Here is a 27058-nt window from a genome sequence, read left to right as displayed (position 1 = left end):
GCAACCACTGCCACATCCCTCACACCTATTTCATCCTCCTCAATGCAGGCCTGTGTTATATTGTGTCCAGTTGTGGCCCCTCAGTTCCAGCAGGACAGGGAACTGCTGGAGAGAGTCCAGCGCAGCCACCAAGATGCTGCAGGGAGTGGAGCATCTCCCGTGTGAGGAAAGGCTGAGGGAGCTGGGGCTCTGGAGCTGGACAAGAGGAGACTGAGGGGGGACTCATTCATGGGGATCAAGATGGAAAGGGGGAGTGTCAGGAGGATGGAGCCAGGCTCTTCTGGTGACAACCAGTGACAGGACAAGGGGTAATGGGTTCAAACTGGAAAACAAAGGGTTCCACTTAAATTTGAGAAGAAACTTGTTTGGGGTGAGGGTGGCAGAGCCTGGCCCAGGCTGCCCAGGGGGGTTGTGGAGTCTCCTCTGCAGACATTCCAACCCGCCTGGACACCTTCCTGTGTAACCTCATCTGGGTGTTCCTGCTCCATGGGGGGATTGCACTGGATGAGCTTGCCAGGTCCCTTCCAACCCCTGACACTCTGGGATTCTGTGATTCTGTTTATATTCAAAAGGATGCTTCACAGAACGGGCATTGTAAAAATACACAACCTCTTCAAAATAATTTCTCCTGATGAGTTATTTTAAAATCCTTTTAAACGTAGGCAGGTTTGGGATTCTACTGCTAAAAACACAGAAGTTGTGGATGCCGGCTGCAGTGGGCGGCTGTACCTGTTGCCTCTCGCATCGCTTTGAAGATGACTCTGAGGCTAATGGATTCCACCGGTAGACCATGGATACTTTTTTTCCCCCCTTTTAACTGCTGTTGAATAAGATTACACACTCTATCCACTTATATAGCCAATATTAAAGCTATCTGGTGAATTGAAAAGCCACCTGAGTGTTCTTTAGCTCGAATAGCTTGAGGCAATATATTTTTTCATGTTAAAAGCTCTAATGATGTGCTGGATGATAAGTTTCTAGGCAGAAAGAAACCCCTCGCTGTGCATGGGGGAAGGTCAGGTCAGTGACAGAGACTGAACTTCCAAATTGCTCTTTTTGCACGAGGAGTTGTGAGAAGGGGTTTCAGAGCGTCGGAGCAGAAATTGGGTCTGCGTTCAAATTCAGCTGCTGAGTCATCACAGGGAGCTGTGTAACTAAGCAGCGGCTTGATTTCCTTAAAACTACAAGGAACAGCACTAGAAATGTATTTCTGAAGGAGTCCTAAAATACAAAGTAAGTTTGTAGACCTCAGATAGTAGAAAAGTGGGTTTTGTGGAAGGCTCACCCCCAAATAGCACTTGCTGGGTCACCGGCACTGAATGTCCTGTAGAAAAAGGATAAAATGAGGAAAAAAGCTGGATCTCCCATCCCTGTCCCAGTCTACAGAATAGACTATTTCACCGTAAAGTGGCCGTGGTCCCTCTCCTTGGGCACGGCTGTACTTATTGTTTACAGAAATACATTTTCAGTTTGTAAACCGATATGTGTAGGCCCCTGTCTCTCATTGTGCCCAGGAGGAGACCCTAAAAATTCTCAACAAGGTTTTAGGAAGTTCTCAACCTGCCTTTTAGGCTCTGTTTTATCTAATAAAATAAAGCTCCTCTGCTGTAGTATGTACACACGAAAGGGTGTAAGTCATCTTCTGGATAGGGTTGAGTTCTCCATTAATCTTTCCCTAGGGCTAAAACAAACAGTTCTTGCAGTCCTCCTTACAAAGGGGAAAAAAAGCTGTTACAAATGTGGCTGTTATTTGTTCAAACATTTGGAAACATTTAGGGTGTGATACTAGCATTTTTTTTTACCCTTGCTCCAGTTCTTTTGTTTGTATCTATTTCTTGTCAGACAAGAAAAGTTTGGATTGTTTAGCTAAGTAAAATTAAGACTGTGAAGGAGTGTGATTGTTTACTATACTTTAGGAAGTAAACACCAGCAATTTAAGCTGAAGGACAACTTTGGCAGAAGAACAAATGGGGTACGTTGGCCATGAATAGATTTAAGCTGGAAATTAGGAGTGTTTTCAACAGGTTGAACAACAAAGCACTGGGAAACTTCTCAGCCACAAAGGTGGCATTAACAAAACTCAGTCTATTTTCTGCAGACCCCAGTACGTTCAGCAGTGGGGTTACGTGATGGGTACCAGAGGGACGGGGCCTGGGCTGACCCAGAGCTGGCTCTAGGCCTCTGCCCCACACACAGTTGGCTGCGAGCCCCATATACATACAATATCTTCTTGCCAAGGTTTTGCATACTGAATATATTTTTTTCTCTTTTCTCCTTTAAGGTTCTGTTTCTGTAAAGTTATAGATCTGCTTAAATTAGGAGTGTATTTTCACTCTCTTCAAAGCAACCAGCAAGTACCTGAAGTGAAGTGCATTTTGAAAAGCTTGACTGGGTGAATCACACATTCTGTAGGTTAATTTATTTGGGTAACTTGTTTTTTTTTCGAAGTTAAGTGCATCAAAAGTACTGTTGTAACATATATGGTGTATCACACAGTCCCAGAAGGATGGATAGAAAAGGAAGGAGTGCATGTGTTCAGGCTTTATGACATGGAGGGTTAAGCCAAGACTAATTTATGCCAGGCTTCCTCAACAGTTGTAGGTGAAATCTTTTGTAATTGCTCTCCTTTGCCATATCCCCGCTCATACACTGGCTGTTTAATTTGTGATCTACTTGCTGTATTTTGTTTGTTTTTTATTCTTTTATTCACGTTTTTAGGTTTTGTTTACTTTACTTGCAGTGGAAATGAATCATGTGTTTGATCTGTTGCAGGCAAAGCCTGGTCACATTGACAAGACTATATTGAGTCAATAAATATAACTGACCTAGATCAGTCACTTGTGCTTGTATTGTGTTTTGTAAACCTTTTTCATATCTGGTGTTTTATTCATGTGTCATGATGTCTGATGTCTGGATCAAGACAAGGGCTGGATGTGTAAGAATCCCCTTGCTGTGACTGATTCGAACAACTAGGCCATTTTCTCTGTAAATTTGATCCACAAAGCTCAGATTTCATGTTGTCACCCATTTCCTTTTTTTTTGAGGCTAGAGTCTAGTTTCCGAAAGGTTTAAGATCAGAAATTATGTTAACACGGCCGTGTTTGAGGAGTCAAGATATCCTCAGGTACCGAAGAGTCATAATTCTTCATACACCCTCTCTGTACCATTAGATTGCTAATTATTTTATAAATACATACTTTTGACTCAAAAAAACACTCCATCTGGAGTTGTAATGTTATTCATAAAACTAAATGAATGTGACCAAGAATCCTCACAGGAAATCCTCTGTTGTTTCCCTTTACATATAGAAATCTGAGCAGAGACCTGTGTTGTGCCCACTACAGCGCCGCAGCATCACATAGTTCCTTTTGCATTAAAATGATTCCAGTCGCTGCTAGAATAACAGTGAAAAAAAATGAAAGGGTAACTTTTATTATCTTAGCACTCTTTTCTAGTATAACCTGTTAATAATCACTCTAATAAGCAGGGAACAAATAGACGAGACATGTTTTAGAATAGAGTTTTATGATTGAGAAATACACTTTATTTTCATGATTTGCATAATGTGTCTCTCTGGAGCCCGCAGGTGGCTGTCGCTCTCTGTGAGTCTGCCGATCAGGTTCCAGTTCCTGTTGTGCATCTTTTACTGCAAAGGGGAAGGGAAATGAAGCTCTTATTGATCAGGATCCAGTTCCTGTTGCGTATCCTGTATTGGCAAGGGAAATGGGTGTTGATCCATGATGGGCTGATAGTCCAAACCATCTGCAGGTTGTACCTGGGAAAAGTAAAATGTGTTCCATTAGATAGTTTGTGTTTGTTAGGCTGTGGGTGGGGGTTTTTTGGTGTTTTGGGTTTTTTCCCTCGAGCAATCTTGAGATGCTGTGCGATTGTCATTTCTCCTCTCATCTTCCGTGTTACACAGGCACAGATTGCACATTCTTGATGTCATAATGTTGAGCTATTCATATGTAATATTTTTCCTATTTCTATTGGACTCTTACTGCCTATTTTGCTTTTTTCTAATAGAGGTATCCATAATTTGGTAAGATGAGGCTTTGCATGTACTCTGCAGAGTAATTGCGAAGGCATTTCTGCATACTGTGCAAGTCTGAAGGTCTATAGGAAGTTTATGGCGAAGGTTTTCTAATCTTTTTCTCTCAGGATAACTTCTGAATGGTGTTGAACTATTCCATTTCTCCATTAGTTGGGGTAGTGTACCGGTGATCTTTTCTGTTAAGTGTTTTTATTCCCGTGGCTGAATTTCATAATATGAAGAAGTAAATCCATTTTTGGGTACTGATTCCTGTGGGATTCCTTCCTCACTGAAAACAGGACACAGAGATGTAATCGGAGTAGTAATTATCACTGAGGGTAGGAATGAGCAGCGATCGACATCCTGTTCCAGGCTCCACTCCATACTAAGTAAACACGAGTGATCTGGGGGATTGTTTTCGCAATCCTCCTGCTCGTGGTCACCTCGTCTGTATTAAGTGTCTTGGGAGGGTTGGAACCTATAAGCAAACCTCAAAAATAAGACTTCTGATTTTTCTCAAGTCTGAGCTCAAGCTCTTGCTTGTTTTCAAGAGATAGACACTTTCTCTCACCTTTTATTAAGGCTGGTTTGCGCCGTATCTCTCTGAGATGAATATGAGCATCCATTGAAGTAATAATCTTAATATTCTGCACTGTGAACACAGATATAGCTAAACTTTGTATGCCATAATGTAAAATCCAGGACAGGACCTAGTGTCATAGTCAAGCTGCAAATACTGGTTGGGGCTGGTCCTAGTAGATAGTGGTACTAATTTAGACAGTGTCTAATGAGAAGGTTTAGAAGCAAAGAAAAGATGGGAAATACTGTGAGTGCTGTGACTAAACAGATCCAATGTGAAGTAAAGCAGAGCATGCTCTTTTTTGGGAAAAACTTCTCAATTTGGATTCTGTCCAGTCATATATTAAGGCCTAGAATTGGATTAAGAGCACATCCCATATGTGTTCTCAGTGCCGTTCAGCCCTGTCTCTGCAGCTTCCACAGGTTCCCCGCAGCCTTATTATGTCTAATAGTGAGGAGTCCCTTGGCTGCAGTTCTGGGGTCGGTGTTTTTCCCTAATGTTGCTTCACTTAGCGGAGAAGAGATGTTCGGAAAGGAGATAGAAAGGAAAGATCCTTTCTGTCTTAAAATATAGAATACAGCGGGAATGGTGGTCTTCTGTTAGCAGATCTGTCTCACTATAGCTGTGTTCTTGCATGCATTTCTATTGCTCTCCCAGCTCAGTGTTTTTAATAAATATTTCCTACTAGTGGATGTGAAGAAAAGTGAAACTCAAACATTAAAATAAAGGATAGATGTGAAATTGAGCAATTCTTAAATAATGTGGAACATCTATAGGGACCATAGGATGGCAGGGGGGGATGTGGCCAGTGACCAATGCAGAGAAGCTGCCCGAGCGAGGGGAGGTAGGGAAGGAAGAGGTGGTGAAAAGCCAGAAGGGACCAGCAGAGACCTGGGAAACTGAGGCAAGAAAAGGTCTGATGAAGTAAAAATGGAACACTGAAGAGAAGGCGAAAAAATCAATTGTTTTCTACCAAGGGTTTTCAAAGGAAATGTCTGTTTACTAACACTGACATTCTGCATTGCATTGTGATGCAGCAGCAGTCAAGTAAAATCATGTCAGCGTACTGCATTATGAGGCAGGAGAGGGATGAAGTGGCTTTATTGACAGGTAGGATAAAAACCTGGGAAAGTGTGGGTAGTTTTTCATTATCTGATTGTTCGGATAGCTCTCTGCTTTCCACAGCCAGGCCAAAGCTTGATTTGCTGCATCACATCATCAAACCAAAATCACAGTGTTACTCCTTATCTACATTAGTAGGACCTTGGCTACTCTGATATTCCAGCCCGTGGGTTTGTTACAAAAGGATGAAGTTCTGAAAGGATGGGATGGACACTCAGATCCCTGTTACAGCCCTATTAAGATTTTTACTTTAAAGAAAAACTAAATTCCTCCTTTGATCTTGTGAACAGCCACAAAAACAAAGCTGCAAACTGCCCCCTGCAAAAGGAGCTGTGGGAATGTCCCTGTCGAGTTCTAGTTGGCAGGATCGGGGCCAGCGTGAATTATGGCAAGTGGTTTATTTGTGCTGCAAAAGGAAAACGTAAACTGTCTTTGAATACGAAACAGGACTATGCGTGCTCTCTGGCTGCTGTTCAGATAATACTTTGAAATGTCGTTGTTCTCTATATATGCTTGTAGATGACCTTTGTAGGTATATTACTTAGAATCCGAGCCCTCTGAATCACATCTGTATCAGTTCACCCGCTCAAACTCTTTACCAACAACTGCTTTTGATAGGTTCATTTCAGGGATGGTACAAAATAAAAATAAGCACGTGGTTTGTTTAGGTTCTTGTTATGGTAATAAAGTCAAAGAAATGTTACGTTTCCCTGGCTGCAGGTGGAGCAACGTGCACTTTCATTTCCCGTGTGTATCTGCACAAAGAGCTGTTTGCATATGGTGAACTCCTGGAGGTCACAACAAAGCCGGGCTCTCTTCTTCAGCTGGTTTTAGTGGGGCTGAGCCATTCTTGAGGGGAGCTGATAACCTGCACAAGTGGTTTTCCTCATTTCCAGATGGAGAGAAGAAATTATTATTGCCAAATTAGTAACTTGGTTGTTGATCTTTTAGCATTTACTGTTGCAAACCTTCATCTTGCGCAGAAGTAGCAGTGAACAGTAATGCTGAGGTGACTTATTCTCATCTGTAATGAGCTACTAATCTGATTGCCACTTGTTTTCTATTTTTTCAGTTACTATCTAGAAAATTCCTGCCATTAATGTAATACCTAGAATACCACCATGGAAATATTCTTAGAAAGTAGATTTGCTACCTGATAGCATCATATTTCCAGGAATGTTTTTGAGCAGAAATATAATCTAGTAAAAGGGGGGTTTTTTGAGATCCCACCGGAGTTGCATATATATGCTATGTCAGGTCAACAGAGCGTATTGGTGGGAAGAAATAAATATGTTGGTACAACTTCCTGAAGTACTATTCTTGGATGCTTAGATTTATTCAGATGTGCGAGTGGTATTCCTAAAATGTTAAGATTATACCACATGCTCTCATCCCCATACGACGCTATTTGCCATCACTTACGGAAATGCCAAAAGGTGAACATTTTGTCATGCAATGACTCAGAAATCCACTAACCTTGGCAACCTTCTGAGCCCTGTTACCAAAACCTCTGTCTATCCAACAAGTGAGACCAAATGTCAGATGGCTTTGGGCATCCCAGGTATGAGAAAAGCAAAGAATCTTCTATCCGTTTTCTATTCTTTATGGGATTATCTTAAACAAGAACATCAGGTTTAGCATCTTGAACTTGCCAGCGCATTCTGCTTGCTGGGCATGGGTTACCCTTCTTTGCAGAAAACATTTGATGAACTGGCTTGCTCTTGCATCAGTTTAGTTTTATTTTCATTACTTTTCCCTATAATTCGTTTATTGGATTCTGTATCTTTAGAAAATTTTATTACTCTGTTATTCAAGCTAAAAAAATAGCTAATTTTTCTTTCCCAAATGAGTTGCTTGAAGCAAAGTACCTATGAATACATGGGTACTTTAATTCACTTACTAAATGTATACAGAGAAAATTTACAAGCAGCCTTTTTACCATTTTTTAAGTGTCTGCTGACTGTTGCATAAGCTAAATTATTTACAGTATGATGCCTCACAAAGAGCAGCAGATTTGGGTTATTTACTTTCCTGATAAGAAAAAGGGATTGAAGTTGCTGTGATATGCTGCTTTGTTAATTTTATATTTGTTCCCCAGTGTGTAAAATCTTTTTAAAGAACTAACACGAGTATTGGCAGACTCTTTTGAAATGGTGTGGAAGGGGTAAGATTAAACAAAACATGAAAAGGTCTTAAAAATATAAGTCAGCAAGTGTTTGATAAAAATAAAAGTGCTCAATAGTAGAAAACCTTTCGGATGCTTAATTTATTTGCTCTCTCTTTGAGAACGGCCCCTGCACTCCATCTGGGAGTAGTTCTTGTGAGTTATGTGTTTCGAATGATACCAAGCTGGCTATGTTGAAACAGAGTGTTTGTACAGCATAATGAAAGCCATCGAGAACGGTCCTGCCGAAGATCTCCCCTTAATGAGGAGATTAAAACCCACAGTGAGGGTGAAGAGTGACATTTCCAGCTATGTTGCCTGACGAGCTCCTTTGGCTGGAATGTGATGTCCTCCCCGTTTGCAGACATACAGGGTTTTCACGAGGGTTTTTCTGCCCGTGCAGGTGCGACGGACCCGTCTGGCCCCGCGGCTCCCGTCATCGTGGTCCCTCCCCACAACACCAGCGTGGTCGCCGGGAGCAGCGAAACCACACTGGAGTGTGTGGCCAGCGCAAGGTATTGGACAAACTGCAGTAAAGAACTGATTTGAGTGCACTGTCCGTCACTGAGAAGGACGTAGGAAGTTATTTTCATTTTTTTATTAATGATTGGAGCAGAATGTGGCACGGAGCTTGCTCTTCATAGTAACCTTCTGAATAATCGCATTTGTCCAACATTACTGAATTGAACATATTGATTTTTCTGGTGAAACGAGTACATAGGCAGAGTTACCCAGCTGTTACTCATGTGGTAAGGAAGGGAAGTCTAGTGTTGTGCAAGTCACAGTCATTACCTTAAGGAAAAAGTTATGTTGAGGGTTAATAATATTTCAGCTGTGTTGCCTATTGACATGAAAGGTGACGTTGTTGAACAGTCTGTGCTTCCTATGAAATAAATTAGCGAGGATCTCCTGTGAAGTAATTTATTACAGACACTCTCATTTTACAGTGATTATTGCTCAACTGTTCATAATGCACCGTAATATAGAGTTCACAGCATTCCTCCTGTGTTTCTGTCGAGTTGGCCTTGAATAGCATTGAATTCCAGTGGAAGTGAAAAGTTGAGGTCCTCGCATGATAAAAAGACCAACTGATTCACTTTTATCTCTGAGGGCAAAGATGTTCTTGCTATGATTAATATTGTTTTGATTATTGAGTTATAATGAAAGCGCTTCCTATGCAGCTGATTCCCATAGCAGTATTTACTCCTTTTGCTTAGAGAAATCAAATTATTAGCGCTTAAGTTCTATTGCAGTATCAGTTAGCTGTACTTGCATAATGCCACTTGAATAGTCTTTTTTCTTGATGTGTGGAAGTTACCTATGCATTTGCTTCTTAATCGTAAATGTCAGGGATAGAGGAAGACTTAGAGAAGTTTTATGATCTGTATATAACTCCAGACAAGATTATTCTGTAATATGTATGTTTTATTGTTGTGTTCTTGGGTTTTATTTTAAACCTCGGCAGACCTCTTGAGAAACTAAGTGTGACTTGGAAGAGAAATGGAGTAAAAATAACCAGCGGCATTAGCAGTTTTGGGAGACGACTCACAATCGCCAACCCAACCTCTGCGGACGTGGGGATGTACTTCTGCGAAGCGAACCTGAGAGACAGCACAGAGGAACCAGCAAGAGCAAAAGCCTTCCTTTCTATCATGGGTAATTCTCAAGGCAATGTGTTTTTTAGTAAAACAGGCTCTGGACTGAGGTATAATAGGAAATAAAATTGATATTTTAATATTTCATTGACCTTACATTTGAACCTTTCTTCGGAGAACAGAGCAAAGGAGGTGAAGGAGGGTTATCTTCCAAATTAATTCAACTGTTCTTCCCCATGAATATAAATTCATCAAATAGACTTTTTAAAACACTGATGTGATTCTGAATCCCCTGTGAAGCTATACATTTAATCAGAAGTTGGGGAAATACAGTAGTAAAATCCTTATTGAACAGCTTCCACATCTTGGCTGTTAGATGCATTAAATCCTGATTAACTCCCAGCTTGCTTACATCTAGTTTTAATATGTCAAGTGCCTGTATTTCCGAAAGAAGCCTTTTAGGAGCACTTCTGTGCGTTGTCTACTGCAAGTGCCAGTCAGGGGGCCAAGGACGTTCCTGAGCACACAGGCAGGCTGACATCATTACTGAAATAACAAAAGGGAGAAGGAAATGCATTAAAATTGGTGCTACGTGCTAGACCTTCGACTCCAGTGGAAACTTTGGACTTAATATTTTTAAAAGGATGTTGGTGCCCTTTCCGTGTCATGTTCCTATCGTCAGCTCTGTTGGAGTTTTGCTGTAGCGAGGAGGTTGTCATTTGGAAATGGTATTTACTGGGCATGCCATATCCCAATATAATAGCGCATTGCACACAGAGGTTTTTTCGGACTTTTAGAATAAAAGTGATATTTTAGGACAGAGACGTTTAGATGTTTTAAGCCAGACCTGATGGTGTAAAGTCTAGCTTTTATGAAACGGTGCCAGTAATAACTGTGCAAGTGTCCTGGAGAGGTTATTGCTCTGGCAATGGTACAAGGCTCGGCGCTGATCAGAATTCATACACATGCATTTCTGTCGTGCATTGCAGAGGGAATTCAGCGTGCAATTCTCTGCACTCTTTCAGCCTTCTGAAAATACAGTTTTAAAGACTGCGGTGTGGTCTGTGTTCTGCTAGAGCAATTCATAGGAGTTCATGCTAGATGACAAAACAGCTCTTCTGGCTACAGAGCTCTCCTCCAGGTTCATTTGTGGCATGGTGTCTGTTATGTTTATTACCTACTGCATTAATTTTGGTTCCAGTATTTTTCTTTGTACACTCTCTATTAGAATTATCGCCTCATGGCTTCCCTTACCTTTAAGGAGTAGAGACAGATTTAACTTATTTATGGCTTTTGTTTAAACTCGTCCTTATTCATAAGATTTTATTGTATAATAACTAGTTTAACTCTGCTGCTGGGCTGTCAGATCCAGCCTAATGCAATACTTAAAGCAAGCCTCTCTGTTAATGTAAGAGATTCTTAAATACAGTTGCAATAAAAACTAAGAAACAATCATTAGGGAACTATATTAAACTAGCAGTGCTGCATTTCTTTAGCAGCTTATCTACTCTCTTATTTTTAAATGTTTTATTTATTTCTTATCCAGTTTTAGGGGGCTGTCAGGGAATGAAGTTATGAAAAGGCCTGTAGATAAGAACAAGCAGATGAAAGCAAGCAGAAACAAATTGGTTACCAATTACTTTTATTTCCTTCTGATGGAACAAGACACCTCAGTTGCAGGTGTTTACTCAATGTGTCAGCAAAGCCTGATAGATTTCTTTATTTATGAGTTTCTTGAGCTGCAGGGTGGATCTCTGATTCTAAACAGGGAGCCAAATCAAAGGATTAGTAGTTAATGCCTTAGAAGTCTTGGATGGATCTGGCCATAGTTTAATTAGTCAAGGGACAGGTTCTAGAGGAACGTGCAGACACGTTTCAAACCTGAGGGGTTTTGAGGTGTATCCCTCATAGTCTGTTGGAGTAGCACTTACAGAAAATCAAATATGCTTCTCCATCTGCATGCATAAAGTATTTGTAGTGTGTACATGTTGATAGCGACCTGATAATGAGCTGTACTTCTTGGGAGAATAACAGAGTGGGGACTTAATAAAGGGTCTTGACTAACAGAAAAAGGAAATGGCGTTAGTAGAAGAGGTTTGTTTTCAAAATGGGTGGGATAAATCAGACCCACAATAGTATGGTAATGAGAGCTTGTGTGGATTAGTAGAAAAAATATTTTGCTATTAACAGGTAGAATAGGGGTAGCGATAAAAAGATGCATCAAGGATATCACAAATACTGAGTTAATCGAAGCTTTTTTGCAAGTATATCAGTCCTTGCCTTTCCCCGCTGAGGGAAGTCACACAGTTTGAGTGTGGGCTCAGATGGTGACAAGAGCTTTATTAGAAGGCAGTGGGACTTGGCATAAAGGCATGTCCTCACTTAAAATTATTATTTGTGACCTACAATACTATCACTGGAGTTTTTTTCTGAATATTTCTGAGAGTACATCTTGGTTTGTAAATTAAAATCACAATAATATTTGAAAAATCTGAATCTCTAATGTAATAAAGTAGTACTGCATAAGCAAGAAGAAAATCCTCTGGTCTTGTACTGCACTACAATTTTCTTCTGAATGTGCCAAAGAGTTTTTTGACATCTTCATACTGTTCCAGCAAAGATAAACTGAGATGATTCCAAACCTCCTTGGTTTTATTAGCTGCAGTTGTTATAAATTTTTAAAGGGTTGCATGTTCCTCCGTTGGCAGAGTAACGGTTTGGGAGAGATTTGTTGCAGATTAGATAAGAGCACATTTGTTTTATCACTAACAGTTTGAAGATTAAGTAATTTAAGAAGTCTTCTCATGAGCAAAGCAATTGGAAAACTGAGCTACTCTTAAATTCTTTTGCTCCAGTTCTGCAAGTTCAGTTAGCGATAAATTGCAATAGTCATTTTTTTAAGTGATTGTCCTATGGGAAATTATGAAGTTTAGGAGCTTAAGAAAATGAGGGATGAAACCCTTCCACTACATGAAATCCATACTGCTCTTTAAATGAGAAAATAAAATCTGAGCAAAATGAGGAGATGAACAATTAGGAATAACGGCCTGGTATGATGAGGTGTTGTACAGAGCTGAGTGTTGAAGCCCTGTTGGCCTGGGATGGGATAGAATAAATCAGAATCACAGTCGAGGGCCTCCCTTCTTTTTAGAGCAATTTTGCACCCAAAGAAAAACATTCATAGACATATTATTCACATGTTGGGGTTTCCTAAGCAGAATTTTTACATCCCAGCTGGATAGATTTCTTCCTGAAAACAGGACGATGGGGGAGTGTTGTAGGGCTGTGTCTCTTAGGGGCTGCCCTGGTTCTCAGCAGGTACAAAGCACACAGCTTCATGGGATACAGGAGCAGCACAGAAGGGCTGTTCCTCCTTCACTGAACTTCTCCAGAAGTGCTGAGATGCAGAAGGGCCTTCTTTGTGCATTGCCGTTGTTCATGAATTTGCATTGAATGTATATAGAACTGCCAGGACAGAAGTTATCTTCCTCTCGCCTCGATACCTTGTGCTCAGATCTCTGGAAACAATGGCTCTTGTGGCTCTAGCTTAGACACGTTCAAACGCTACAAATAATGTCTTAAAAGCCGAGGAAAGAGTTTTTTCGTGATGATTGCCGTGATGTATTGTGCTTAAGAAAAGACCATGGTGACTGTGTTCATGTACTGTGTGTAAGAAAAGAAGAATTTTCAGGAAAACTATAATACAAAATGTTTTTGGACTTGCCTAAACTTTGGTTTGGGCTCAAAGCAGAGAAATATTGACAGTTTTCAATTTGACAAGGCTCAGAGGTTCTTGAGATGAGTGCAGACATGTCACCAAAGGCACACAGGACCTGGACCACAGTGAACTAAGGGGACTTGTGGCTGGTCCAGTTCTGCCTCTGACATCCAGAAGTTCCCCCTTGTTTCAGTTCTGCAAACAGGAGATGAATTCTCTGTGCTGTTGTAATGTTCTGGAACATACAGACTGCAGATCGCAGTAGGGGTGGTAACACGAAACTAAGACTACCTTTTCATCTCTTTCTGTTTTAACCTGATATTCATGCAAAAAAAAAACCCCGCTTCAAGGAGCCTGCGGCCCCTGCACATACCGACAGGCTTCTCTCCCAGCATGGACAGTCAGATTGACTGTCTCGAGTTATGGACGTTGTACCTACAAGGGGCTCTCAGGTTTCCAGTTCCCCTTTCTTTACAGGATATTCACCAAATAAATTAGTCTATGGTAATACTAGAGAAAGGCTTCCATGTTTAAGGCTCAATTTTTCTCTTAAATATGCAGGCCTGAATTTCTGAGTGATGCAGGAGTTTCAGCTTTAGAGGAGCCCCTGGGGCTTTCTCTGTTCTTTCTGACTTTCATGTATGTATCTAGGATTAGGTCACATATCTCCAATGCAGCTTGAAGGGTATGTAATGGATGCTGACTGCTGTCTTTTGAATGTTAAAATCAGTGACCATGTAAGTCTGCGTGGGGGAAGTTAGAACAGTATCAAATTTTGCAGGCTCCCAAGGGCTTTGCAGGGAGGCTATCTATTTTCAATGATGTCTGCAGCGCAAAAAAACCCTAAAACCCTCAACAACTATTAAAAGCACGCATTTATATTCAGATATTCTTTTTCCCCTTTGCTTGTTCTTGACCTTTTAGTTAAGATCAGTCAAACATCAGTACAATATCCGAACAATACAGTATCTGTTTCCTTTGGTGTAATAAGAGATGTGACCCCTCTCATTGCTCAGCACGTGGTGCTGCCAGCAGGGTGAGCTCGGTGTAATGTGTCCTTTCCTATTCTAACGATTGTGATTCTATAATTTCAGGAAAAATTCAAGTGTTTGACCTGATACCAACAGACTGGTGTCATTCCTAGAAATAGCCATGTCTGGGGGCTTGTGTCTGGCATGTTGTATAGTTTGGAAGACACTGTAATTTCACCACACATATTAAATTTCAACACATGATTATTGCCTACAACAATAAATGTTCAAATTCATACTGTGTGATTCGAACCAAGCCTTATAAATATGCAATAGAGTTACAAATACAGACAGCCAGAATGCCCCTTCAGAGTGCCAGCTGACCTCTATAAATATTGCTGCATTTTTATGGCCTCTTTAGGATAGTTATTCACCAGGTGGTGTATAGCACCCAGATGCACAAACCCTGAATTTATGCTGGGCCTACAGGCCCACATCTGATGTGCAGGTGATACATGTGACTCATCTAAAAAGCGAGGAGCCTTGGTTTCAGTTGTCTACCACCTGTAATTAGAGCTATTTCTTCTGCAGCCCAAGTTCTGTAGAAGCCAGAGACCCTCACTGCAAAGGGACTTTTGAGCACCCATGTTGTTGGTGCAAGACCCATGCACGTGGAAAAGCAGCACAACTTGCATGGAAGTCACTGCTTCGTTTCCCTCAAAGCCCTAAGAGTATAACTACACCTTTAGTTTTCTGCTTCTCTTATGCTTTAAATAACCAAGAATAATTTTCTGTGTATACTAGACTTGGGATGCCACAGCACTGTTGTCCATGTTGTAATCTAGATCCTCCAGAATTCCCTTATGAATTAGTCTTGTCTTTCCGTCCAGGCTTATCTCCAACTCCAGGCAGCAGACACAGGTAGTTAACAATCAGTAAATTGTAGAGTTGCTTCTGGAAGGTTTGTTATATCTCTGCTTATCATGCAAGAACAAGATCTGGCCCCTCTATGGGCAGTTGTTGGCGCAGCCTCTCGACCCCTTTATGTCAAGTGTAGCATTTGGCTGGGCTTCCAGCTGCTGGGATGGCTGTGAGAACTGAGTTCAGCAGGCTTTAGTGTGAGGGAAAAGGTGGATACGGGCTTGATGAAGACTGGAAATCATATCTGTTGGCACACCTACACCCTGAAAATCCTCTGGGACTTGCCTGTGTCCTTTAAATTGCAACTTTCTGCTGCTCCTGCTCTTTTTCTGTCTTATCTGCTTCCATTTCTCCCTGCTTCCCTCAAAAAAAGCTGACATGAGTCTTCCGTTTATAACATCACAGTCCCATTTGCTAAGTGACAGTTGTCACTGACTTCACGTTCCTTGTCAGGTAATGCATTGTCTGATACCTGCTCACCTAAGCATCTCTTAATGTAATAAGTTTCTCTGAGGGTGGCATGACAGCCTGTGTGGGATATAAAGGAAGGAGCACAGATTGTAGGATGGGATTTTGGGGAGAGGTATTGGGAAAGCAGCCGGTATAAATATGCCAAGTGTAACTGCAGGAACTGCGTGCGTGGTCATACACGAGCAGTGGTTGTGGAACCACTAACATTTGAGGTCGCATGAAGTGTTTTGCAGCTGGCCTGGTGGCCCATGTTGAAGATAAATCCGCAAATTTATCACTGGTGTGTGGATAAGTTGCTGATGTAGGAGAAAGTTTGAGAGTTGGCAGCTGAAGGTTGGCAGGTTTAGAAAGTGGCCCCTTAAGGTCATGAAAGGGTGGGTGGAAGACACCAGTCAGGAATTGCCGAAATGGAGGAAAATCCACTTGAACCTCAGAGACATCCGTGGAAGCAGTTCAAAGTGAGAAGTGAGTGTCTGGATGTGGGGTATGTGACTGGATGCTCCCCTCACAATCAAATTCAATTGCCATAGAATGAAAGACTCAGATTTTATTTTGAGGGATGGACAAAAGGACACTTACCTGTGTGTCCATGGATACACAGGTACGTAAGGACACTGTGCTAAAAGTTTGGAAGTTAAAAAGATAAAATTCTAGAAAACGGAGCAAAAGGAAAACATCAGACAAGGCTTGGAGTATGGCTTGAGAAGGACGAGCCTACTTAGAATTAAAACATGGGCTTAGATGAGTTCCAGAAGACTCAGCAACTTAGTTGATCAAACATGTCAAACACAGCGTGCCATCAGGGAATTTCAATTAAATGTTCAACTTTTCAATTTGTTGTTTAGATTAATGCATGAGATCATATGCAATAAATCACAATTTATTATGCATGTTTATTAATAGTTTTATATTTAGGCGGTGAGGATCAATAATGTTAACACGTATATTATTAGAATATAATAAATCAGGTAGCTCGTTTTATTGGTTTTGCTGGGTAAATGAGTATTCCAGGCTATTTTGCAACCTCACCTCCTCCTCTGACTGGGATTTGGAAGACTAATATTGATTGACTTTATTTAGAATGAATACAGAATTTTAATATTCATTGGTGGTCAAAGGAGACACCAGTTTTGTCCATTAAAGCAAGTATTTTATTGTGGTTAGTGAGGAGTGCTGGGAAAGGGGAGTTTGCATTCTAATCAGATGCTTCCTGATGAATTCCTGCTGGCATGGCATGGCACCCCCGTGAGATGATAGCAACGCTTGCTGTGCTACAGGTGGTAATGGGAGAAATGAGATTTTGCAGGATAAAATTATGTATTTTTGGGTTTATTTATGAAAATACTAATGTCCCGTCAATAATACAAACTGCATGTCTGGTTTCCAGACATGGCTCGTGAAGGGATTTGAGAGAAGGTCGACTCGAATGACCTTGGATCTTGTAGCTTACTGCGTTTTTTTTCAAACATATTTGATTTCATTAAGATGGAAATACGAGTAACTTGTTTTCACAAGCTGCATATATTGTCTTTTCTAAAACTTACCGGTGAGTTTGTCTATGCTGCAACACAACCGTTGTTATGATCAAATAAAATGCTTCTAAAAACAGCACTCAGATGATAATTGCATTGAACAGACTATGGCAGGTTTTAGTTACCATGATAATTACTGCAACCTTAATGCCTGTGGGACTTTGACATGATGCTCTTCAATTTTATGCTGCATAGAAGAAAGAGTTACATGACAGCATACTCTACAGTTTCTGGAATCTTGTCTTTGTTTAATTAAACGTCTAATATCTTTTCTGTAGTCTTAATGATAAAGTGTGGATTTTTATGATTATTACTATAGCTTCAATTAAAGCATTAAATCTGTTTGCTTTCAAGAAATAGAATAGTTGAGAAGAAATTTTTCTTTAATTACGCCGCACTTATCCTCTGCTGTTGCCTGTCTGACATGTTATGGCACTTTATTCGACATGCTTCATGCCTTCATGAGGTGGAATTTGGTTTAGATACTGAAGCAAAGTGTCCTGTAAAATACTACGTTGTAAATATAAACCTTTATAAACCTCTCAGGAGGGCTTTTCTGAATGAAGAATTAAAATATTCCATGGTTCAGACCTATAAAATGAAAAGTAGCCCCTGCTCTGAGTATTAATTTGTAGTGCAAACCCCTAAATCTTAACTTACATTGACTTGGCTCTTTGGAATTCATACTCGGCGCAGCGAAACTGTTGGCTTCTTTGTGATGCTTTTACTACCTAAAAAGAGTATCTATGAATAGAGACAAACTTAGACAAGCTAGTCTGTTTGTAATACACCGCATTAAATACAACACATTTGGGAAGATTATAGGATGGATACCTTTAAATCAACATCTCTTTTTTTCATTTTGCTGTGGCTTTGTTTGTTTCTTTTCCCCCTTCTAAAGAACCACCGTATTTTACGGCTGAGCCCGAGCGCGTGATTTTGGCCGAAGTGGAGAAAGACGTGGACATCCTGTGCCAGGCGATGGGTGAGTGTGCAGACGTGTTCAGTCTTGGATGAGAGGTCTGTCTATATCCTGCACTGCAGAAAGCATCTCAGATCGACTTTTAATGTTGCGAAGCCTCAGCATTATCACTAGCCAACTCAGATCCATGTACAACGTGGAGCGATGGCCTTTGCCCTTGGAAAACTGGGCAATCCTTGTAAAAAGTTTAATATGGACATTAGGAATTGTAGCACATTCATGTTTTCTGTTGGGCAGGACAAGTCCTGCTCCTTTCCCTCTGGTAGCCCACCTTTGCTTCTTAGTTGTTGCAGTATAACAGACATGAGGGTCTTGAGCCATAAAAGCAGCTGAGGCGTTGGAACCCATTGTTTGCAATGCAAACAGTCAGTATTTTGAACTGTTCAAATGTCAATTTTTCTAAAACCTGTGGAACTCTTATACTGAATCGAAATGTCAGTAACTCTGATATAATATTTAAATGTAGTTAAGAATTCTGCAGGGAGGACTATTACAGGATAAAAGGCTTCAAATATGTAGAATTCCATCTAAACCAAAATGGTTTTTGAGATTTAGTTGCAGGGAAATAGAAGCACCACCTATTTTAGTGCTCTAGAAAGACGGGAGGCGTTGTAACCTCATGATTAAGAGCACGTTTGTCCGTGTCACCAAATTGCTACGTGACTTGGGCAAGTGATGACTGAACTTTTTCTTGTCTCGCTTTCCCTGATGCTGACTTTGCACATAAAAACACCATGAGATCCTTAGGTGAAAAGTATACAACCTTGATTAAAGAAACACCCAAACCTTGTTTGAATGGGTTCTTTCTCCAGATCAGAGCCAATAAAGATACTCTTTATGGCATGATTGTATTATTTCCACTATGATTTAAGCTTTTTTTCCCTTATGATCTATGTAAGAAAGAGTCTACACTGCTTTTCCAGAGGGAAGCTTTGCAAATACGTTAGTGTGATAAGCAAGAATGTGCGTAAGGGTGCTGGGGTTGATTTAGAATTTCAGAAGCCCTTGATGAGGTCTCTTACCAAAAGGCTGTTATAGAAACAAAGTTATCAGGTTATAAGAGTCAAGGTCTCATTAATGAATACCTTTTTTAAACAAAACACAGCAGGACCTGCTGGACCCTGTGCTGCTCAACACACTCATAAGTGCCCTGGAAAAGAGGGTGAATAGCAAGATGATAATATTTGCTAATTATATAAAATTATTCAAGATGGTCAACATTCAAACTGACCGAGATGACAGAGATGAAATTACCTATTACTATGCAGATATAGGTATGTCTTCTGAAAATATCAGTTCAGTGCCAAGCTGTGCTTCAAAATCTTGTGTACTGGGAAGAATGGGATAGAGAAAGGAGAGGAAGCAGAGGAGGCACCCAGCTAAGTTTTCAGGTAGGAGATGGACTGTGAAGGAAAGGTGACACTTTTTTAGAAATGATTAACTGGAGGTCGTTGGTCCAGGCAGTGGTTAATATCAGAAATAAAAGTTATTTAGAAAAACAAACAAAATTTATGGAAGAAAAATCTAGCAAGGGCTATTAAACACAGCTGTGAGTGCAACCTCTGGCTCAGGAAATAGCTAAAGCACAGATTACTGGAGCTGAGAAGATGGAAATAGCATTTTGTCCTTGGGCTGTTCTTGCATTTCGTGCCTGAGCATCCAAGACAAGACAATTTCAAAGGCAAGAAAAGCAACTAGATAGACGTTTATTCTGGCCATGTGCCACCAACTTTATGTTTCAGCGTGTGGTATGACAAACATATCAGCATTTTTTTATTGGAGAAGATTTTTCGAGTAGTAGAATTAAAACCAAGGGTTGTATCATTAGAGAAATAGAGTTAAAGAAACATTCTGAGTTTTTTTTTGTTCGTGTTTCAATCCTATGCAATTATTTGATGAATCTCTGGACTATCTCACTGTCTCTGAAAAAAAAGATGCACTGTCTGAAATGTTTTGTTGTGTATTATAAAACACAAACATACAAACAGACGAAAACCCGCCAAAACCTGGCGGAATGATGGAGAGAAGAGGCTGATTTCTAACCAGTCCTTCTACACTGACTCTTCCTTTGAGCAATTTAGCTCAAAGGGATTCATAGGGCGCTCATAACTATTCTCAGTCTTACTGGAGATATGGGAACCCTTACTAGAGGAAATAATCTATTTCTGCTGAACTCTTAGTGCTCTGATTTGCTGATGAATGTGGTGCAGGAGCGTGGAAACCTGTCTTCATGTGGATTGTTTTGCTGAGCGTAACACTTTCTTGTGAGGGGCAGGTACTGGTATTAAACAGAGAGGAGTTTTGGTCCATTATTACCCAAATGGGGCAACCGCCAGCATTTAACAGGAGGGTAAATGAAGGCTGCTGACTCTCCGCTCTGAGCGAGGAGCTGCAATGAAGCACAAGGGGAACTTGCAAACAGCCCTGTACCTTTGCTGCAAATTGGAAGACAGATTTTATTTCCCCCAACCCCAGCAAGTTCTGTGCACAAAGCCCATTTGCCAAGTCTTGGTGCACTTTGAAGGCGTGAGAGACAGATTCATTTCACAGTATAAGCAGAGATTAACTGTAAATAAAATTGCAGCTTGCACAGACTAGCTTTATACTTCCCTGTAATGGAGTTTCAGTGTATCAGACTGCACAGTAACCATGCGCTGCTGTATATTTTACAGCAGTCACTGATGCTGCCTGCATTTCCAATGCCTTTCCTTTAAATGCTTTTTCTTATTTGCTTATAGAAAGTGTAGAGCTGCAGGCAGTGGTGGTGGTGTCTGGGGAGTGCAGTTAATTGGACTTTAGTTCTACCTGTTTAGACAAGTGGGTGGAAAGATGCTTTTGGGATTCCCCAGCAGCCCACTGGGATCTAGAGAAGGCTATAAAAAATAAATCACCAAAACGACACAGCGAATATTTTGAGTCTTTTATCCAGGTTCTCAAGTAAGTTAAATTTGGCAAAGAGTCAAGCATCTGTTTCACAGATGGGGAAACTGAGCCTCAGGTCGCATACATTACTTGCCCAAGGTTACAGAGAAAGTGGCAAAGCCAGAACTAGAGTCTCAGTTCTCTGCCTTCCCTTCTGCTCCGTAACACAAGATGAATTTCTCTGTGAAAAATGAGTAGTGCTGCATACATGCTGAGAAATAAGCTTATTTTATTTATTATTATGAGTCTTTTAGGCCACTCGGTAATCCCTCAAACAGCAAGGTAGGACTGATACTGCTTGGAAAGGCATAGTCCAAAAGGTCTGTCTTTCTGTTCATAATTTTTTCACCAGGAGTATTTAGAGAGGAAAGGAAGAGAAATTCCTTTGGGGTGTGGGGAGAAGAGATGGGGAGAGAAGAAAGGAAGCTGGTTTAAACCATTTTTGTAGTCAAAGAGGTAACAAAATGATAAAAGAAAATGTGTACAACTTGGAAGACAAATCTCCCTGGGAAGATCACTAAAGCCCAAATGAACGCTGCTGACAGGCATCAGAGTGCTTAGATAAGATCCTATTATTCAGACTCATAACTTTGAGTAGAGGAAGATATCCGTAACCGCAATGGAGAAAAATAGAGATGGTAATATTCAGTTTGTCAGCTGAGCTGGTGATAGGGAGGTGTATCTCACAGTGATTATGGGATTAGAAGGTTTGCTGATACTGTTAGTAGAATGGGATTTATGGAATGATGCCGATGTTAAAGGTTTGAGTGTACTGAATGCGGGATTTCATTATTTCCTAGGCGCCTATCAAGTCTAATGTGTGGGATAATGGAGTTGCTGTTATTTAAACTTGAAATAATTTCCAGGCTTCTCAGCATCAGAACCGTTCCATTTTGCATCATCCGTTTCTTCATCACTCAGTGATAATTTGTATTTCCCCAGGAGGATTTTCAAGAGATGAATAACACACTCACTGAGAATTCTGAACATTGAAATTTACGCTAATTCTGTATATGGGCTGTTGTATGAAATTTAAATTATGCCTATTGCAAGTTACCTCGCTACATCTATTCTCTGTCAGACAATGCACTCTGCTACATAGTGGGTTTCTTCCTGAGATGATTACCTTCTAGATTATGAGTACATTTGATTTTATCAGCAGAACAAAAGCATCAGAGGTGATTGTAGTAAATGATACATGTTTACCAAAATAACAGCAGCAATTGAATGTTGTTTTTCAATCCTTCCATACATTGTTTGTACATTCTCTCCAGGAGTTAATGTAGCTTTTGTCTGTATAAAGAGAGTAAGTGCATAGAGAGAAGATATGAATGGAAGTATAATACAGTATTATTTAACCTTGAGATTTTAAAAATTATGGTGATGATAATATGGATCTCCCCTTAGCGCTTTTGCTCAGAGATCCCTAAATCATTGCCAGCATTGCAGTGAAATTCATTGTCTATGGATGCTCAGTTTATTAGTGACATCTCATCCTTAATACTTCTGTGATACCCTGCTTTGCTTTCTTTGGGCAAATTTCACTCACCCATGAATTTAAATCCACAGCTCCTTATTACAAGAGAGTGTGAAGCTCTGAGGTTTTAAGTGATAGGTGTTCAAAAATAGCCACCGATTAGGAAAATACCACGTTTGGCGCTGAGATAACTTAAATCAGCTTGATACCCTTGTGATCCCTGTGATTATCCAATCACATAGTAAAATAGCTGCTTCCCTTCAGATCCCTGCGTAGGTCCCTCAGTGTTTGGTCAGGGCGGGATTTCTGGGATATGAAGGTAAAACATTGTCTGATGTGAGGAGTGGGACGGGAACATCTGTGTACACTGTTCAGGGCCCCTGACATCTCTCGAAGAGAAGAGAATCCTGCGCTATTTGTATATCCTAAATTTACAGCCACTTCATCCCAGCTGACTGGGATACGACTGCAGCAAAAATACCCATCAGATAACTGTGTCAGGGTTTGTAGAACATGCACATGAAAGAAAACAGCAATAAACAGGACTGTAAGATATATCTAGGGTAGGATTTTTGTTTCTCCTAATGTCTGCATTTTTCAAATAACAGGTGAAGCTTCAGAAGGAATAAAAATAATAATGATTTACAGCTATCTCATTGTTGGCAACATGCTGTTTGTACATCAGCTCAAACTAAGCTGCCAAATTAGGACTCGAATACAATAATGTGAGCACTTCATTTTTTATGTGCAATTTGTCGTTTCCTTTTTATTTTGATATCTTAGCTACAGCAGCACAGAAGAATCTTGTTTGGTATGGAGCAGTCTCACAGACTTGCTGCATTACCACACTGCTGCTGGTGAAGTAGCACGATTCCGGCTTTCAACACGAAATTGCTGTAAATCTTATTTTGTGGTAGCATGAAATATGATTGGGTGAAGAAAGTAATTTGACAACATGTTTTCTCAACATTCCCCTTTTCACTGCTTGCTGGTTTTATTCCCAAATGTTCTGCAGTGTATTATTACCACTGATAATGTAAGATGCATTTATCAAAAGCAGCCTGTAAAAATATAAATAATCGGTGTGGAAGGATGGGAAACCAGGGATATGACCATCACATATTTGGGCAACAAAGATGCTGCAGGGAGTGGAGCATCTCCCATGTGAGGAAAGGCTGAGGGAGCTGGGGCTCTGGAGCTGGACAAGAGGAGACTGAGGGGGGACTCATTCATGGGGATCAATATGGAAAGGGGGAGTGTCAGGAGGATGGAGCCAGGCTCTTCTGGTGACAACCAGTGACAGGACAAGGGGTAATGGGTGCAAACTGGAACACAGGAGGTTCCACTTAAATTTGAGAAGAAACTTCTTCATGGTGAGGGTGGCAGAGCCTGGCCCAGGCTGCCCAGGGGGGTTGTGGAGTCTCCTTCTCTGCAGACATTCCAACCCGCCTGGACACCTTCCTGTGTAACCTCATCTGGGTGTTCCTGCTCCCTGGGGGGATTGCACTGGATGAGCTTGCCAGGTCCATTCCAGTCCCTGACGTTCTGGGATCCTGTGATACACTTGCTGTGTGAAGACTAATAGCAAAATTCTTGTTCTTTAATTTTTCAGGTGTTCCCATTCCCACCCTGGTCTGGTACAAGGACTCTGTTCCCCTCAGCAAGCTGGAAAACCCCCGCTATAAAGTCCTGCTGAGCGGTGGGCTGAGGATCCAAGCGCTGCGTCCTCAGGACGCTGGAATCTTCCAGTGTTTCGCTAGTAATAAAGCCGGGGAGATCCACACCTACACCTACCTGGACGTGACCAGTGAGTAAGAAGCTGCGATAGGAGATCGATACGTTGTCTTGTCACTTCTGTAGGTGACCCCACGTCCATCACATTTCTCCATTGCTCTGTGCTTGTTTAGTTTGACTCACAGGACCTTGATTTTCATCAAGTGTTTACATCCCAGCTGTCAGGTACCCCCAAAATAGCCTCTGTGGCCTCAACACAATCTGCTGAAGCCTGTAGAAAAACTTCCCATGACATGAGGGACTTGAGGTGAACTTTCCTGTTTCACGCTACAAAAGGAGAACTTAGTGAAAAGGAAAAAAAAATTTTAAAGGGTAATTAAGAAATACTTTCATCCTTCCTTTATACTTATACAATTTAGCTCTACTCAAACGTAATTCTGTTCTGAGGTTGAGCTGCTGCTTCACGATTGTGCATAGTATCGTTTTATTTGTCTTTTGTCTACAACTACGTTTAGTAGTGAGAAAGAAAGTTCAAGTTAAATGTCTTTTTTTTGACCAAAAAGTCTGATGAAATGATTTTGTTAATGAAGTACATTCTTCTCTATGGAAGAACTACAAACCCTAGTAGTCTCTTTCAACAGCAATTGCTAACAGGCATTTCTGTAATACTATAACTCCTCTTCAGGAATGTGATTTTTAGCCCAAGAGCAGTTTACACATACTGACCGGGATTCCTACTGACCTCAGAAAGTAGATCAGCCCCAGTTCAATACATATCTAGGAAACTGCAGAAAAAAATGCAATAAAATGTGTCTGGGGGAAAATAAGAGAAGAAAGAAACTTGGAAAATGTCTTGGATGAGGCTCAGGTTCTAAATTCTTTTGGCTGACATTTAAGTTTCAAAGTTAATGCCTTTCTCAAGTTGCTTTTCATCTTAAAGAACTCTGTTATGAAGATGAAAGAAAATAGTTTTGTTTATCTAGATTTCTCAACTTCCCCCCGAACACTCATTTTGAGCTTTATCTCCCTTCTTCTGTGAGCCATCTTATTTTACATGTTCAAGTACTGATAGAGTTTTATTTTCCGTGTAGGTAATAAACTGAATTAGTCAATTCCTTGGAGATGAATAACGAAAGGTTACAGTCACTGCTGAAAGGTTTTCATGTATTATTGTCATGTCCTTCTCCATGATCAGCTCTATAAAAGTGGATGTAAAGTAGTCCATGATAATAGGTAAAGGCTCTTTCTGATAGCTGATGCATTGACTTTCTTAAATTTTCGATTCTAGACATTAAACCAGCATTTATCCAAGCTCCCGAGGACACCACTGTTACAGAGGGGATGACCGCAGTGCTGACCTGCGAAGTGTCAGGGGCTCCAAAACCTGCCATCTCCTGGAAGAAAGGTAGCCAGTTATTAAATTGCTCTGGAAAACCTCTAATCCATGGTTTTTGCCCATTCCTAATACTGACATTCTGTAGATCCATTTAGCACGTATTTCATAATTTCTCTAGTTCTGCAAGCAGAGGATTTGTTGTGGGGCTGTAATAAGCCAGTGGCCTGGACGGGTTGTAATAGTCTTTTGGAAGAGGCAGGATTGCAGCGCTTCCTCCATGCCGTCTACGTGACACTAATCATGCTGTTTTCCCCTTCTGTGTTTCAGGAAACCAGATCTTAGCCAGCGGCTCCGTTCAGATTCCTCGCTTCATTCTTCTTGAATCTGGAGGGCTCCAGATAACACCGGTTTTCCTTCAGGATGCCGGCAATTATACTTGCTGTGCAGTCAACTCTGAAGGAGCCCTGAACGCTTTTGTGATGCTGACGGTGTGGAGTAAGGATAATGCTTTGTTTAAAGTCTAACTTTAATCAAGTATTAATCAGGTTTTGTTGTACGCTCAGGAAATTTTCATAAGTAATTATACTTTTCTAGTTAATGGAGCTACTTGTATGATTTAGTAGGAATAATTTGTCTATTTTAGGAAAGCTATCACAAATACCCTTTTTGTTTGTAAAATTATGCATATAAACTTTTCTGTTTTGTGAAGGGAAGTGTATTTAAATAGCGCTTCAATCACGATTACACTTTTACTCAGGTTTTGTCTTGGCAAATCTCACAAGTCAGACCTGTTAACTTGTAGATGTGGCTGTCTGCAGTTGGTTTCTGCCTCCAGGATTCCGCAGGCAATATAGACCAGCCCTTGCTGTCACTAAGGCTGTGGCCGCACTTAGAGTGGATATGATTTTCCTCTACCTTTATATTTCTTTGTGGTCCTGGGCACTGTTGGAAGCCAAACCAAAGTACAGCAGACTTCAGCGAGTCTCTCATGGAACAGATTGGCATGGCACAGGGCAACCCATGAAGTGATTCTGTCCTTCACTGTTTGCTCTTGATCTCTATTTTTTTATTACCTCTGTTGGGGACAAGAGTCTGATCCAACAGGTTATTCCGAAGTGAGTTAAATTTAAGTATGTTTTTTTTGCTACTAAAGGTAAGAAATAATGATCCTTGAGCTGGGACTTAAAATAGTTAAAAGTCATGAAGATGATAAATACAGAAATGTTGTGTCCTTCTCTCCTTTCCTGTACTTCAAAGTACTGATTATGCTGCTGATGTGTGATGCATATTTGACATTTGATAATCCCAAAACCATGCAAATTAAATCAGTAACGTTTTGTCTTTTGAATTTGGGAATACCTGAAAACAATACTGGCACTAAATGTTATGCGGCTAGTGTCATATGGCCATCCTATTGACAATACAGAGTTGGTATACATGTCAGGATGTTGTGAACAGAATGAGAACCAGGTGTATGGATCAAATAGAAGAGATTCTTCC

The 27058-nt window shown here is 40.7% G+C and overlaps 1 protein-coding gene across 12 annotated transcripts in view; it reads left to right on the top strand.

Moving 5' to 3' along the window:
* Positions 1 to 27058, top strand: part of SDK1 (sidekick cell adhesion molecule 1) — a 375516-nt gene that overhangs the window by 209241 nt on the left and 139217 nt on the right. For all 12 annotated transcript variants that reach the window (XM_065031442.1, XM_065031436.1, XM_065031444.1 and 9 more), the window contains 6 exons: positions 8303 to 8414; positions 9365 to 9555; positions 18009 to 18092; positions 24101 to 24295; positions 25511 to 25627; positions 25886 to 26053. In XM_065031442.1, the coding sequence (XP_064887514.1) occupies positions 8303 to 8414; positions 9365 to 9555; positions 18009 to 18092; positions 24101 to 24295; positions 25511 to 25627; positions 25886 to 26053 (867 nt within the window). The remainder of the gene's footprint in view (positions 1 to 8302; positions 8415 to 9364; positions 9556 to 18008; positions 18093 to 24100; positions 24296 to 25510; positions 25628 to 25885; positions 26054 to 27058) is intronic.

This window comes from Columba livia, chromosome 15 (assembly GCF_036013475.1).
Source record: "Columba livia isolate bColLiv1 breed racing homer chromosome 15, bColLiv1.pat.W.v2, whole genome shotgun sequence".
Classification (NCBI taxonomy): domain Eukaryota; kingdom Metazoa; phylum Chordata; class Aves; order Columbiformes; family Columbidae; genus Columba; species Columba livia.
The sequence above is the reverse complement of the archived record's forward strand: the minus strand, read 5'-3'. Positions and strand labels throughout refer to the sequence as shown.